Genomic DNA, 16,994 nt, shown 5'->3' on the forward strand with positions numbered 1-16,994 from the left:
AAAATGATTAGAACATGTTTTTGCTCACATGACCTTCACGATGGCACACATCCCATCCTTAACCAATTAATCTCAATTAGCATAAGTCTTTATTTCTAAATCATCCAGTATGAATCTAACTCGTGCATAATGTGGATGGAAGCATGCAGAGCAATAAAGAATTCTCTTTGACCCTTTATCCTTAAAAGCTACAGGCCTAAATGATAAGTAAGAATAAGCTATAAAAAATAAAGAGGATTTAAACCAAAGATATTAGATTAAGAATTTTAAAAAAGCCCCAGAAGGCCACTATAAGTGGCTGTGGCATGAGAAAAAGATTATGTTGTTGTAAATAGGTAATCCTGGATATCCTACTTTTACAGAAACATTAATTGTGTTTGATGTAACATACTCGATGCACATTGCCTGCCACAAGTACACCATTTTTAAATAGTTTATGTACATTTATAACCCTAAATTTTAGTCCACCTAACCAATGCTGCATGACCTAAAACCTACAGGTTCCTGCATAGCAGCTGTTTTAATGAAGAATTGCAAGTTTGGATAGACATTTTGTTGTGATGCTGTACTTTAGATTCTAAGCTGTTGTTTCATCATAGTCTGCTAAAATACGTAATAATAATAATTTTTGAAGTAGCCTATATTATTACCTGAATATGTCAAACTCATACATCTTAACACATACCTTATCTTCATGCCAGATTTTGATGTTATAGATATATGAGATATTTTACCATGGAGTTCTGATGCATAGAAATGCACTTGGTAATTGGAAACTCTGAGTACTATTCACACAAACAAACAGAAAACCCACCACAACATAGACAGGTTCATTCCATCTTTCTTTATTTTATATATTTTTTTTATTTGTTTAATTTTCATTTTGTTAGCACATTTTTTAGTACACATGGTACACAGGGTCCAACATCCTTTCCATCAAGCTGAGAGCTACATTCATTCATCATTTTTCTTCTTGTCTGTGCTGTCCTTGCCTTTCATACAAGGAGTCAGAGACACCTAACCCACATTTCTTGTTACACACATACCTACTTTTTTTGCTAGGTAACTTGCAATAGCTACCTTAAACCCAACTTAATGCTTAAAAATAGCTTTATTGGTATAAATCAAAGCATTTGGATTCAGTGATGTTGACTAATATTTTTGACTTTCGAATAAAATCAGTTAATTTAGATGATACTGTTATATTGTTTTTACACTATAGGTGTCGTGGGAGGTGGAGGGGAGAAAGGGGGGAAGAAAGTGAAGAAGTTTTGGGATAGGAACAGGAATTCTTTCGCTAGGAATTATTGACCTTGGTAATGGATTTCTTGAAGACATGTTTTTTCTATTATGCCAGGAGCTCTATCCCTACAACAAGAGATAAACAAGACAAAAGTAAACAACAGCAACCATCTGCTCTTATCTTTTTAGCACATCTGGTTAATCTTGTCAGTGCAATAATGATGACAATGATGAATAAGGCCCATGATTATGATGATTAGTATTTTCATCATAACTATGCAGAGTATATCACTACAGACGGAGTGTATAATGTAGGCCTTTGCAGCTTAAACGCTTAATAGATTTATGATTTGATGCCTCTACCAATTTCCCTAGCATATCAATAGAGAAAGAAAACAAGGGCACTGATTAAAATGTTGAAATTAATATTACATATAAGTTATTATACATTTAAATCAAAATGCGAAATAGGTAGCCTAATCAAAGTACTTTCATCAGCTCCCGACAGATCAAACTCCTGGTAAACTACAGAGTCAATGTCACGCCGTCAATGGTGACTGTCTCATTGATGAAGCGATCTCCATTCTCAGAGATGCCATTGTTGGCTTCATCACAGTTGCAATTTTCATAATCGCAAAATTTGTGTCTGCCAGGAACCAGAGCCAAAATCAAAACAAGATTAATTAACTCCCACTGGGAGTCTCCCAGTGTTTATATTTATTATTTTTTGTTACTTCTGTATTTAGGCTGTTTGAAAACAGGCCATTTAAAAGACATATTTACAGGTACAAATATACATTCACTTCAGAACTGCCTTAATTCTTAGTGGCATAGATTCAACAAGGTTCTGGAAAAAGTTCTCTTAGATTTTGGTCCATATTAACAGCACGCAGTTGCTGCAGATTTGTTTAATGCACATCCATGATGCGAATCTCCCGTTCCAGCACATCCCAAAGGCTCTATTGGATTGTGATATGGTGACTGTTGAGTTCATTTGAGTATAGTGGACTGTCATATTCAAGATGATTTGTCATTTCATGTTATCCTGCTTTAATATCTTTGATCGTCCGAGTTTGGAAATTGGAAATTTTCATTTTTTCGGACCATTCTATGTAAACCCTAGAGATGGTGGTGCGTAAAAATCCCAGTAGGTCAGCAGTTTCTGAAATACTCAGACCAGCCCATCTGCCAGCAACAACCATGCCACGTTCAAAGTCAAATAAAACACCTTTCTTCCCAATTCTGATGCTAAATGGATTGAGTTGCTGCCATGTGATTGGCTGATTAGATATGTGCGTTTATAAGCAGTTGAACAGTATACCTAATAAAGGGGCCATTGAGTGTATGTATGTACATGTCGATAGATATGAATAACACGAGTGCAAATTCAATTATACAAATTATAATATATGTTACTCTTTAATTTAATTAATAATTAGTAGAATTATGCAGCCCAACTTAGTAATGTAATTATGTTCCAAAGGTTTTATAGTGCAGTGCGATGATAATGTTAATTAAGCCTACAGAAGATTCCCTGCTTTTTGAACTCGTAATTGACTCACCGAGAGCTTTCAGGTACTCATTAGAGTTCTAAATTGAGATCATTTTCCAATAGCTGTTGTAATCATCTGGCATTTTGAATTAGAGTGTGATGATTCTTTGACACTGGTGAAAATTTGAGGAGATTCAGTGCCGCTGCTTTTCTTCAAGATAATGTCTGCATGAATTCCTACATTACAAGTCACAAATCCAATTAGAAATTATAAGTTCATCATCAGGTAAGGTAGTGTCTTTGTTAAAAGATAAATTTCGATCTCCCTCCCAAGATTATTGCATATACATCCTATACATAATACATCCTATATAAGTAAATTTGGACCTAAGAATATTCCATGAGTTTTGCAATGGTTAATTTCCTCAGAAGGTTCAAGGTATTTTTAGTAAGTATATGTTTTCACGTGTTGATAAATGTGAAACATAAAATGTCTCAAATTCAAAGCGTGCTAAACACGGTCCAGGTTACTAGTACAAACAGATCACTATTTTAAGTAAATTAAGACCCAAAAATATACTTGGAGCCATTAGCATTAAAAAAGGAAGTGGATGCTGAGTGGACTGCCAATGTGGGATAGCACATTTTTAGCTAAAAGGAACACCTGGCAGGAAGCGGTTGATAGACTCTGGGCCAAATTTGGAAAATGAATGACTGCACACACTTTACTGGTCGGCGGTCTAGAGTTATATTCTAAAGTCAATTATATGCCTTTCGTTTTCTACTTAAGTGGTTGTAAGTGTCCTGCTTTAGTTCACTTAATATTCATGTAATACTTCAGAACCGGTGAAGCATATCTCAGCAATAATGAAAACTGAACATGCCAACTGGGATTTTTCAAAACACACACAAAACCAGCAGCAATATTTAATTTACATTCCTGCTGGTATGCCTTTATTAAACAAGTGTGGGGATAGAAGGTTCAAACAAACACATTAAGATGCATATGAACAGCAAAACGCAATGCATTCCTTTTTATTTCAGCGATTTATGTATTCTTTTGTGTACACAGTCACAGAGGCATGATGGGAAGGAAAGCAAAACCCTGCCATACTCAGAACCCAAGAGACTGACAGGCTCTTCGATCAGAGTGACAGCAGCCGGGCGGCACTGCGACTCGTCACATCATTTTTCCTTCAGCACATCCTCTCTGGAGTCTAATTACTTTTATGTACACAGAAGCTCCCAATCTGAGGACTGTTCTTGTTGCGTACAATATCCTGACGCACCTGTTTGATGGTTCACTTATAGTGCAGCTTATCCCAGTGTTCCCTATACCACTAATGTAAATAACAAGCGGCGGCACCTACGAATGAATGTCGCTGGAGATCTTCCTCTGTGAGGATCAGAACAAACAAGCACATATAGATTGTGACAGACTATCACAGATGGTGTTTGACTGGTTTTCACAATAGCAGAGATGATGGTGCACACAGACAGACAGATAGATAGATGTTGGAAAATGTGGCAGGAGTCTATGTACTTTGAATTGTTGGGTTTTTCTGGATCTCTTTGCCACTGTTCAGTAGGGGGTGTTACTTTATAATGTCGGTACAGGTTTAAGCCTTTTTGAAGACCTGTTTACTCACAACCCCGGCGGCTCTCAGCTCCTGCAAGCAGAGAAAACATACTTAAAGGAGAAGTTAACCTAAATATGAAGATTCTTTTATCATTTATTCACCCTCATGTCATTCCAAAACTGCATGACTTTCTTTCCTCTTTGGAACGCAAATGATATTTGGAAGAATGTCTACAATGAAAGTCAGCAGGATCTTGTGGACAAAAACACTGAGACATTTTTCTAAATATCTTCTTTTTTGTGTTCCGCAGAAGAGTAAATCATGTAGGATTTGTTTCTGCTATAATTAACATGGTACATGTTTCCTAACAGTGGTCTTTTTTAGCACAATACAACAATGTACAGTACCAGTCAAAAGTTTGGAAACATTACTATTTTTAATGTTTTTGAAAGAAGTCTCTTATGCTCATCAAGCCTGCATTTATTTGATCAAAAATACAGAAAAAAAATATCAATGTTGAAAACAGTTTTTTCAAATTTTCAGGACTTATTAATGAAAAAAAAGTTAAAAAATACAGCATTTATTTGAAATAAAATAACTTAAAAATCAATAAAGAATCAATTGAACATCCTTGCTGCATAGAAGTATTAATTTCTTTCAAAAAACCAAGAAAGAAAATCACTGACCCCAAACTTTTGAACAGTAGTGTATATGGTTAAAAAGGATATCTATTTAAAATAAATGGTGTTCTTTTTTAACTTTTTTTTTAAAGAATCCTGAAAAAAGTAACACAGGTTATAACAAAATATTAAGCAACACAACTGTTTCATACATAATATAATATAATAAACCACCATATTAGAATGATTTCTGAAGGATCATGTGACACTGAAGACTGGAGTAATGAAGCTAAAAATGTCAGCTTTGCATCTCAGAAATACATTATATTTTAAAGTATATTCAAATAGAAAACCATTATTTTAAGTTATAATAATATTTCACAATATTCCTTTTCCCCCCCTGTATTTTTGATCAAATAAATGCAGGCTTGATGAGCATAAGAGACTTATTTCAAACACATTAAAATAGTAATGTTTCCAAACTTTTGCCCGGTACTGTGTATAATTTTCAACCAGACGGTGTCAGCAATGTCCAGTTCTTTGGTAATTCTACAGCAACGCAGTCAGAAACGAGGTTTGGTTTATTATGCATGATCAAACGCACAGCTGAAGCCAAACATCTGTTGTTATTATTACCTCCACCTATCATATTCCAGTCAACTTCATTTAAAAATCCTAACAAATCATAATGATGGTGTTTAACGCCAATTAGAATTATTTAAAACAAGTTCAAATGTATTATAATAATCAGTCTGTCAATGTTGTGCTTTTTCAGGTGAATCATCACAGGGATGAAAGTTTTGAGATTTGAGAATATCTCTTCCCCCACCATCTGCCGCAAAGCCTGAACAGTTTTTGAGATGCTGCACTGCATATGCCTTCGGCTATATTTCTGATATTATACTAGATGTATGCGAAACTACCATACCTGGTAGGGAATACCATCAGGGACGTTACAAATGGAATGCATGAGAACTGGCCTACCAAGTGAAGTTCATCTTCCTTAATCCAGTGGGTCCAGCCTCTCCCCTCGATCTCTCCTTTCTGCAACCTGCGTGAAGTTGGCCCCCCACCCAACGCAAAACGTCGACAAAATATACTCAATCGTTTGTGCTCCGTTTGTGCTGGTTTGTGCTGTAAAAAGTTTCGTTTGTGCTGTTTCGGTTTTTTAGATATTAAAAGAATATTTTTAGGTCATTCTGAGGTCACTCAGCCCCCCCACATGCTCCAAATTCACCCAAAATAGGCTCGTTCGTTTGTGCTTCGTTTGTGCTGGTTTGTGCCGGTACAATTTTCGTTTGTGCTGCGTTGGGTTTTAAAATATCGGAAAATTGAATTATAGACGATGACGTCACCAGCCCCCCACATGCTCCAAATTCACCCAAAATAGACGCAATTGTTTGTGCTCCGTTTGTGCTGGTTTGTGCTGTAAAAAGTTTCGTTTGAGCTGCTTCAGTTTTTTAGATATTAAAATAATATTAGGTGGTCATTTTGAGGTCACTCAGCCCCCCACATGCTCCAAATTCACCCAAAATAGTCTCGTTCGTTTGTGCTTCGTTTGTGCTGGTTTGTGCCGGTAAAAGTTTCGTTTGTGCTGTGTCAGGTTTTAAAATATCGGAAAATTGAATTATAGATGATGACGTCACCAGCCCCCCACATGCTCCAAATTCCCCCAAAATAGTCTCGTTCGTTTGTGCTCCGTTTGTGCTGGTTTGTGCTGTAAAAGGTTTTGTTTGAGCTGCTTCAGTTTTTTAGATATTAAAATAATATTAGGTGGTCATTTTGAGGTCACTCAGCCCCCCACATGCTCCAAATTCACCCAAAATAGTCTCGTTCGTTTGTGCTTCGTTTGTGCTGGTTTGTGCCGGTAAAATTTTCGTTTGTGCTGTGTCAGGTTTTAAAATATTAGACGTTCAATTATTGTTGATGACGTCACCAGCCCCCTCACATGCTCCAAATTCACCCAAAATAGTCTCGTTCGTTTGTGCTCCGTTTGGGCGAGACACTGAATGACAGAGAATTATAGACAGTGCACCAGCCCACTTTTTTTTAACAGTAGGCTAGTTAAAGTAACAAGGTAAGACCTAAAGAATCGGCAAACCAAATCACAATATTCACTTAGGTTATGTTATCCTGTGCGTTTTCAACTTTTAACGAACACTGCGGATACAGGATGTGGATGCAACTTCAAGGTTAGTGTTTTTACTTACTGTATGTTGTGTTTTGTTTATAACATATATGAAAATTGTCACAAATACGCGCACCATAATCTGTTTGCTGTGTTTATGTGTGTAAAGGCCTATTAGCTATGGCGTCAAAAGTTTGGATTCTTCTTTTTTATGTCTCTTAAGCTCACTTTTTTGATGAAACATATATATTATTACAATTTAAAGTAGCTATTTTCGGTTTTAATATAATTACAATGTCATTTAGACTGATGTAAAAGCTGAATTTTATGTATCATTAGACCTACTCCAGTTTTCGATATCACATGATTCTTTAGAAATCATAGTAAAATGTTGATTGTATGCTCAATTATTATTCGTGCATGCTCAGTTAAGAAAGGTTCTTAATTTTGATCAATGTTGATCAATTTTTTATTAATTTATTACTTCCTTGCTATATAAAAGTATTATTTTATATCACTTAACCAAAATCTTTGAATTGTTGTATATATTGGTTTTCAGAAGAAGAAAAGAACAACAATAAGCAGCACAACTGTTTTCTGAAGGATCATGTGACACTGAACTAATGATGCTAAAATTCAGCTTTGATTACAGGAATAAATTACACTTTACTATATATTCACATATAAACCTGCAGTATTACATTGGAATAATATTTCACAATATTACTGTATTTTTGATAAAATAAATATAGCCTTAGTGAGCATAAGGGAACATTAAACTTTGAGAAACATTAAAAAATAAACCTTTTAAATCTTTTGACTAGGCTGCTGTCTGTGTATTTATTAGTCTGTGTGTATATCATTTAATTACTACTATTATTATTATTATGTATGAGGAAACTCATGACTCAATTAAGTCAAAATGATTTAACTTTTGAAATTTAATTATTTACTATCGAACATCCATTAACAAAAAAACAAAAAAACTTTAAAAACTTAAACTTAAAAACACTTAATACTGACAAGTTTAAATCTGTCTTCAAACCAAAGATACCACACAAAATAATAGACTTGAGTGCAAACTTCCATAAAATAGCACAGGAGTAGGAAAACAAGGGTATGTGGCATAAAAAGTTCAACCAAAATAATTTAACTTGTGAAATTAAATATAAATAGTGCAATCAGTCTTTTGTGTATAATACAGCATGTGGGCATATTTTGTTTTTATCTGACGCTGCTGTCACTCCACTTCTCAGGTCATCATACATCTCCCAGACACATGGAGACCTCCTGCAGTAGGCCACATAATGCCCAAGAGCATCCTGGGTTAAGCCTCCTCTAAAAGCAATGACTGCCCGTAGAGTAAATCTCTTTCCCTGGAGCATCAGATTGGAGGGAAATTCACTCAAAGGAAATTCTGTGGAGTTGCTTCCCAGGTCAGTGTCAATCCACATAAGTTCTCCCAAACTGTAACTGTGTGAAACTTTCCCTGCACAGAGCACTTTTTCTGAGGTATCTGTCTTGATTGCAGAGGGACACTGTGACAGACTTTGGATCGGCCTGAGGCAGGGGGACTCCGGAAGGTCAAGGCCTTCTTCCACTGCGGTCTGAAGATGAGCCATGCCAGAAGCCTGCAGTACAGCAACAGAAGTACAAACAAATGCAATTTCCCTTGTGACTTGTTTGCTGAGACCACAATACTGTGAGGAGCACTGTTTTGTTAATGAAACACAAGTGCGTTTTGTCATTGACTTTTCAATGATAGTGGAGATGTGGCATTGTGCATCGATTTGGAGAGCACCCGACTTCAGTCGGACAGCTTTGAATATTTCGCTCAGCTGTTCTGCCCTCTGTATGTAGGCCTGTGCATTCAGACCCTTTGTGGTGATGGATTTCACTAGCTGGAGGAGGTTGTTGGAATCCTCATTGCAAACAATATTTTCAAAAGTGACACTATCACAGTAAGCACAACATAAGCATTGACAAAAAGCATCAAATGCACATGTGTTAAGCACAGATATTCTTGATTTCCTGAGTTTAACAGGCTGTTGATTGTTTCCATTTTTCAACAGGTCCACTTTTAGTCTTTTCCCTCTCACAGATGGATCTGCATGGAGCCATTCAGGACAAGGAGAGAGGTATGAACTCCTCTTCCTCTTTTTGGGTGGAACCGCTAAGCCTCTCCAGTTTTCAACAGCTTCTTCATCTGCTGGATGGATGTTTGTGGCGGTGTCAGACTTCCCAGAGCAGGAAGCATCCATCTCTGGCCTTCCATCTATCCTGCAGGTTGCGGTGGGTAGTGGATTGACTCCTGTGTCGATCACTGTCGCAACAGCCTCATCCTCCTCACCTTTTTCCACACTCTTTTGTTTTGCAGAAAAAATACGCATGTTGCCTTCAATGAAGGACAGATGTCGAGCAATGAATCGATCCACTCGAATAGGCAAGTGTTCATGCTTGAAAAGGCCGCGTTTGATGTTTTTGAACTCAGCTTCGACATTGGCTGAACTTGCGGTGATGTTGGAGCTCCGGAAGTGAGGGATCATTACCCCTGTCCAGAGAGGTAAGTAATTTGCAAGCCAGATTATATTTGGAATAATCTCAGGGAGGAAGTGCATATTGTCATGATCACCATTAGATGTGGCAAGTGATCTGCTCTCCTCACATATGTCTGTTACCCACTGCCGCAGGTCTGTCTGTGTTTGGTCACATGGATCCACTTCTTCCAGGTCCGCACCCTCTACATCTGGAATGATGACACGCTCTTCTGCAATTCGGGCTTTTAGGTATTTCTTGCACCTTTCAGAAATGAGGGGGGCTCCAGAGCTGTCACTACCCTCTGTTTCGCTGAGAGCCACAATAGTAATGCATCTTAGTAGCTCTCTTGCATCGTCCATGGATTGTGACATGAGAAGCTGAGCTATTGACCTAACAAAGAAATCTTTAATGCGATGTGTTTTTTTTTTCAAGCAGTCCCACCGGCAGATCATCTTGATGCAGTGTGCAACATCAACCCGCACGAAACAAGGTGGGACTTTTGCTGACTGTCTACCGAGTAAGACACCACAACACTCATTGATGTAGGTCTTAAGATCAGGATGAGAAGTAAAAGCCTTGACCAAAGCTCCGAGCAAAGCCAGAGAAAAGTCACTCACAACCTCTTTTGGAGTAGGTGCACCTGCGCGTATCCATTCTGTCAGCCAATGTGTTATGGCATTAACATCATGTCTCTCTGACAGCATTTGCACCACTGGGACACTTGAGCTCTCACCCCCTGCCACAACACCCTGATATAGGAATATATGGCCAGACTTGCCATTTGGTCTCTGTAGTTTCCTCACCACTGAGCCAGTTGCATCAAAACTCACAGTCGGGTTAGTAGATGTCTTTGATAATGTCTTGTACATATACATTTGTGTTTGACTCCAATAGTGACAGAAAAACTTGTCTAGTCCAATGTCTTTAATGCTACCACTGTGAGGTGCACTGTATTTTAGCATCTGCAATGACAGAATAGGATCCTTGTCGCCTAATTCTAAATCATTTCTCTCTTGCTTTGCTTTGCGCAGGGTGGCCAAATTAGGCAGATGACTTGGCTCAGGATCTCCAAAATCCATCAGCTTTGTTGCCTCTGATGCCCTCCATACATGGGGTTCCTTTCTACCCTCACACAGTTCTTTGGATATCTGCACACGCAAGTTACCAGACATCGCACGTTTGGAACAGCCAGTGTGCAGGGAGTCATCAGTGTTTTTAAGTGAACACCTGAACTTCATTTTGCTGTTTATTTCAGGCTTTTTGTCACATTTTATGTGAATGTGGCCACGACACTCCTTACAGCTGCCTCTGATTACAATAAATTTGTCTGTGACTGATGGATAGACCTTGGCTCTTTTAAAAGCAAATGTGCAGGGGCATTTCACTTCTTGCCAAATGTGATGATTTATCACATGCGTCCAGATACCAGGCTTCAAAATTGTGTATTCCCTTTTTTTTGTTTTAGAGAACTTGTTTTTGTATGTTACTGTTTCAGGCATAAATTCAATCCATTTCTGAAATGGAACTTCAAAATCAAAAGTGCAGCAATCTTTTGGACTGGAGGAAAGGGACCCTGGCTCAAAATCAGTGTCATCACTACTGCCACTTGTTTCATGATCACTTTCATGAGTAAACCCTAAAGCAGTCCAGATATTGTGTCTGTTTAATTTAACAAAAGTGTATAGTGCCTTTGCAGTGATCTTGTTGTCTAGCTGTTTACTAAGCTCTGTCCAGATGCTCTGATTAGGAGTAGCTATGTTGCCATTTTGGACTATGGCCTCTTTTGATGAACACAGGACTGTGAAAATGGAATCCCTGTCGACTGCTGGTTTCTTGGGCATCTGGCATAAGCACAACATAATTACCCTCAATTATCCTGACTCCAAAAAATGTCATGTACAGCATAAATTTGTTTTAATATATTACTGTATTGGTCTGAATATAAGAATAATAGGATAATATAATATAGTAAGGATAATGTAGATGGATAATATACCTTATATTAGGACCAATATGGTATGTTGACACCTAGATTGTCAGTATTGAACCGAAAACTCATTGCTAACACTAATATCACTAATTTAGCTATGAAATGTTAAATACAGTTGCACATGTGACCCATGGTCGTTTTTTAATACTAAAAGGCACATTTCTGCAATTGTAATCAGCATTTCATAGCTAAATTAGTAACATAAGTGTTATTAATGAGGTTTCTGTTCAATAACAAGTAACAAGCTCTCTTGAATGCTGTACAATTATTCTTGAAGCTACTAATATTGTAACTGACAGTTTTAAAACAATGTATACTTACATTGGCCAGAAATTTGGATTAGTAACGACTTTTGTAGTTTGATTTATATCGACCTTTTCTCCACCAACTCTACAGCATTTTACACAAGAGCATTCTTGAACAGAAGTGTCACTTGCCCCTAGTGGTGGCAGTGAAGTGTAGCAGATGAGACTCGTAAAAATAAAATACAATCAGAAGAGACTGAAGTACATAATTTGTTCAATAAACAATTATCTTCAATGACAGAACGTCTTCGTCAATTCTACTTTAAAAGTGTGCTCACCTCGAGGATAGTTTTGCTGTTCTCTTGGCCTCTTGGGGGCTTAGTGACCTCAGAATGACCACCTAATATTATTTTAATATCTAAAAAACTGAAGCAGCTCAAACGAAACCTTTTACAGCACAAACCAGCACAAACGAACGAGACTATTTTGGGTGAATTTGGAGCATGTGGGGGGCTGGTGACGTCATCAACAATAATTGAACGTCTAATATTTTAAAACCTGACACAGCACAAACGAAAATTTTACCGGCACAAACCAGCACAAACGAAGCACAAACGAACGAGACTATTTTGGGTGAATTTGGAGCATGTGGGGGGCTGAGTGACCTCAAAATGACCACCTAATAGCCTATTATTTTAATATCTAAAAAACTGAAGCAGCTCAAACAAAACCTTTTACAGCACAAACCAGCACAAACGGAGCACAAACGAACGAGACTATTTTGGGGGAATTTGGAGCATGTGGGGGGGCTGAGTGACCTCAAAATGACCACCTAATATTCTTTTAATATCTAAAAAACTGAAGCAGCTCAAACAAAACCTTTTACAGCACAAACCAGCACAAACGGAGCACAAACGAACGAGACTATTTTGGGGGAATTTGGAGCATGTGGGGGGCTGGTGACGTCATCGTCTATAATTCAATTTCTGATATTTTAAAACCTGACACAGCACAAACGAAAATTTTACCGGCACAAACCAGCACAAACGAACGAGACTATTTTGGGTGAATTTGGAGCATGTGGGGGGCTGAGTGACCTCAAAATGACCACCTAATATTATTTTAATATCTAAAAAACTGAAGCAGCTCAAACGAAACTTTTTACAGCACAAACCAGCACAAACGGAGCACAAACAATTGCGTCTATTTTGGGTGAATTTGGAGCATGTGGGGGGCTGGTGACGTCATCGTCTATAATTCAATTTTCCGATATTTTAAAACCCAACGCAGCACAAACGAAAATTGTACCGGCACAAACCAGCACAAACGAAGCACAAACGAACGAGCCTATTTTGGGTGAATTTGGAGCATGTGGGGGGGCTGAGTGACCTCAGAATGACCTAAAAATATTCTTTTAATATCTAAAAAACCGAAACAGCACAAACGAAACTTTTTACAGCACAAACCAGCACAAACGGAGCACAAACGATTGAGTATAGTTTGACGACGTTTTGCGTTGGGTGGGGGGCCAACTTCACGCAGGTCTTTCACCTCACACACCATTTTATCTCCATCCCAGGTGATAGTGGGCTATAATGCATAACAGAGAAGGTGATTTATTTTTAACCCACACAGATACAGCAAAAATACACAGTTGCATTAGGATTGCAAATACACAGGGAAGCGGAACTGATTTTGCAATAGCAGTTGGAGGAGAAAAGCACATCTAAAATTCTTCAACAGAAAGATAAAATTAAATTTGTCCCATGTTTGCAAATGTGTTTGCACTGTGATTACATGCTGCACAAAGAGAAGTATGTTGTACATGCCTATTCCTCTCTGTTTTCAGTGGCTGGAATGAAGAGAAACAAAGTCTGGCACTGTGTGGGCTAAATGGGGCGAGTGATTTTTGTTCAGGACAAATCGGGTCACAACATCTTTACTAAATGCTGCGTTTCAAGCGTTTTTTAATTGACTGCACCTCCAAAACTTTTTTGAGTTATATCAAAAAGTGAACGTGAACAATGCACAGTTTTTTTTAGAGGAGACACATTCACATCTAGTGCAGCACAACTAACAAATTGCTCATGCAATGGAAACTATAACAAAATTATAATAAAGAATACTCTGCATACGTTTATGTTCGGAACTCCATGAAGCTCCTGTACTACTATCCACTGGAAATTAATGTCATTTTTTTGAGCGAAAAGGCAACCTTAGGGGTTAAAGGGATAGTTCACCCAAATATGAAAATGCTGTCATCATTTACTCACCCTCATGTTGTCCCAAACCTGTATAAGTTACTTTGTTCTGTTAAACGCAAAAGAAAATATTTTTTAAATATCTTCTTTTGTGTTCTACAGAACAAATAAATTCATACAGGTTTGGAACTACATGAGGTTGAGAAAATGATGACAGCATTTTTATTTTGTGGTAAACTACCCCTTTAAGCAAGAAACAGATGATTATCTCTACATATCTGCAAGTGTCTCATCACAGGTCTTAGATATACCAAGTTTCTCCAAATGAAAGGAAAAGTGAGGGAAAAATGAAAGGAGAGAGAGTAACGCTTCTTATTAGATTAAAGAGCCAATTATTGCTCTCATTTCACACTTTTCCCTTTTCTTATTAGTTGAGATTATGAACTGTAAATGACATGCACAGTTAGTGATTTTCAAGGGCAATTAAATTACAACCTTATAAGAGAATTATTACTGATACTGGAATGTTATACATTTTTTGTGAAAATAGATCTAATAAACCATGCAGGACCATTTGCACATTTATTTAAAGGTAAGACAAATCTAAAAGATTCTGAGAAATTTTTTGAGAAACTCACTTTCAACGAAGAATCAAATGTGTAATGTTGCAAGTTCATCTCAAGTCAAATGGCAAAGTTTAGATAATAGCATTAAAGTTATTTTGAGTAGTGCTTCACAATTAAAAATAATATATAAAGTATGCTTTTAAGATCTAAAGCCGCCAAGTGTTTGCCTTGAAAGTTTGCTCACCATACATTTCCTGTTGTCCACTCCACTCAGATCCTCCTCAAACTCCTGACCAACCACAAAGTCCATGTTGTAGTTCTTGAAGGTGCTGAGAGTCTTTATGATGAAGTGATCTCCATCCTGACTGATGTCTTTATCAGGCTTCAGCAGAGTGGCAATCTTTTGAATAGCTACATTTACATCTGGAAAAGAAAATTATACCCCATGTGAAAATGTGAATTTCCCAGGATACCCTTATAAAAAGTTACCCCAGGATTACCATAGTACAGTGATGGTTACAGATGGAAATAACTTGTTAGTACTTCAAAACCATGGTACTGAATGATTATCAGAGACATGCACATGCACAATGTTATTTACATGGTAATCTGAGGACTACAAAGGTACATGTCCAAAACAGTGGTACCTTTCGCTACCTTTTTCTTAGTGTAAGCATCTAGTAAAAATGAAAAAAAAAAAGACAAAAAAAGTAGAAAATTGCCATTTTGTTTCTCTTACAACAATTTACAATGATAAACCGTAGGCTACATAAAGAATTTCACTTGAAAACTATTTAAATTAAAAGCTTTATATTCGTTTCTATTTATGCAACACATAAATACTGGATCAAATATAATTGTTTGTGCAAGAAAAGTACATAATCTATTTTTAACACTGATTTCATAATGTGTGCACTAGGGTGATACATATAGTCAAATACATAAAAGAGAGAGAGGAAAAAAAAACGAACCTGAGAAAATAGTTAACATCACAAAGTACATGGCATCTTGCTAAACTAATTTCCACATATTTGATTTTGTTCATCTAACGCTCTGGAGGTCTTTTGTCATTGTAGACCAAAAAGTTATGTTTTTCTTTATTATAATGGTACTAAACTTGTTGACTTTTGTGGAACTTTTGTGCTATATGAATGACTATAAAAGGCTAAATGGTCACAATCTTCTCAGTCAAAAATCACTGCCATTAGAAATGAATGGGAAACAAGAAAAATACGAAAATACAAAGCTATTTTTAGGGTTTAATCTACAAATCAGCAACGATGAAGCAGTATTTGATAATGTATATTTTTATCCAAATGCAAAACATATTAAGGAATTATGTCTGAAAATACTATTATAAGCAACTAGGGATTAAACACCCCTTAATATATAGTGCTATACTGGCATCTATTGGTTATGCCACGATATTACATATGATTACACATTTCTTCCAACAGATGGTGCCAATCTGCCTTCCATTCATTGGATTTAAAATACCTTTAGTATGTTAAGTTACTGTATTAATATTTATATAATTTTACATAGAAATAAATGGTGCATAATCCAGAACTGAATATTGTCTAGTCCATGAAATCCCTTTAAAATGCAAAATATTAAAGAATACATATTATTTGAACAAAATAGCCTATTGTAGGCCTATATTCAAGTAAAAATGTTACGCTATTGTGTTAAAAACAAGCGTTACTGCTGTAAAACTCACCCAGAGCTTTCAGGTACTCTTCAAAGTTCTCGTTGGAGATCATTCTCCAGTAGCCGTTATAATCAGAAACCATTTCTGATAAACTCTACTGATCGGTTTGTTCAAAGAAGATCCAACATCGCTGCTCCCCTGCGACCATATGCTTTTCATTTGAAACAACCCCTTATTTAAAACGGTCATCATAATACGACGATTTGTGAATTAAACTTTCTTCTGTTGGATACTGTTATGGAAACAGTCTCTCCGCCCCTAGATTTTGGACCCATCACGAAAACTTGGAAACGATACCACGTTATGTAATTACGTCACACAAACTCGGGGATCAAGAGCTATAGTGAAGTGAACTGGAAGAGACCGACCGGGGCTAGTTGTCACAGGGACTGTATCTCTGTAGCTATGTCCTGAGTGACAGTGATAATCTAGATTATTTTTTAATTAATTATAATAATTAATACGCATTAACTATGTTTTGTTGGGCCAAACAATGCTTTTTGTACGTTATGTTTGCAGCTTAATTGTTTTGTTTCATAATTTTTAAAATGTAACTGAAATGATTATCATCTGTTCCATTGTGACAATGTACCCCATATAATGTGGCAACATGCTTCTGATACTAAAAACAAAACTCTTTTTAATAAACAAAAGTAACAATTTCTGTTCTCTTAGATTCAC

The 16,994-nt window shown here is 36.9% G+C and overlaps 1 protein-coding gene and 1 long non-coding RNA gene across 2 annotated transcripts; one reads left to right on the forward strand and one right to left on the reverse strand.

The window, feature by feature from the left end:
- Positions 1-3,743: 3,743 nt before the first annotated feature.
- Positions 3,744-16,941, reverse strand: LOC143740971 (retinol-binding protein 1-like). Its single transcript, XM_077233196.1, has 5 exons — positions 16,323-16,941; positions 14,847-15,025; positions 13,387-13,425; positions 5,919-5,978; positions 3,744-4,404 (listed from the first exon to the last, which is right to left on the reverse strand). Exons 1-5 carry the CDS (start codon positions 16,393-16,395, stop codon positions 4,354-4,356), a joined length of 402 nt encoding a protein of 133 aa, XP_077089311.1. The 5' UTR covers positions 16,396-16,941; the 3' UTR covers positions 3,744-4,353.
- LOC143740985 (uncharacterized) lies at positions 9,772-10,397 on the forward strand. The gene is made up of 3 exons (XR_013204919.1): positions 9,772-9,848; positions 10,036-10,230; positions 10,302-10,397. It is a non-coding gene; the product is annotated as an uncharacterized LOC143740985 (long non-coding RNA).
- Positions 16,942-16,994: the final 53 nt, after the last annotated feature.

This window comes from Siphateles boraxobius, unplaced genomic scaffold (assembly GCF_051911475.1).
Source record: "Siphateles boraxobius isolate OS27281-9 unplaced genomic scaffold, OSU_SipBor_1 1, whole genome shotgun sequence".
In the NCBI taxonomy this organism is placed as follows: Eukaryota; Metazoa; Chordata; class Actinopteri; order Cypriniformes; family Leuciscidae; genus Siphateles; species Siphateles boraxobius.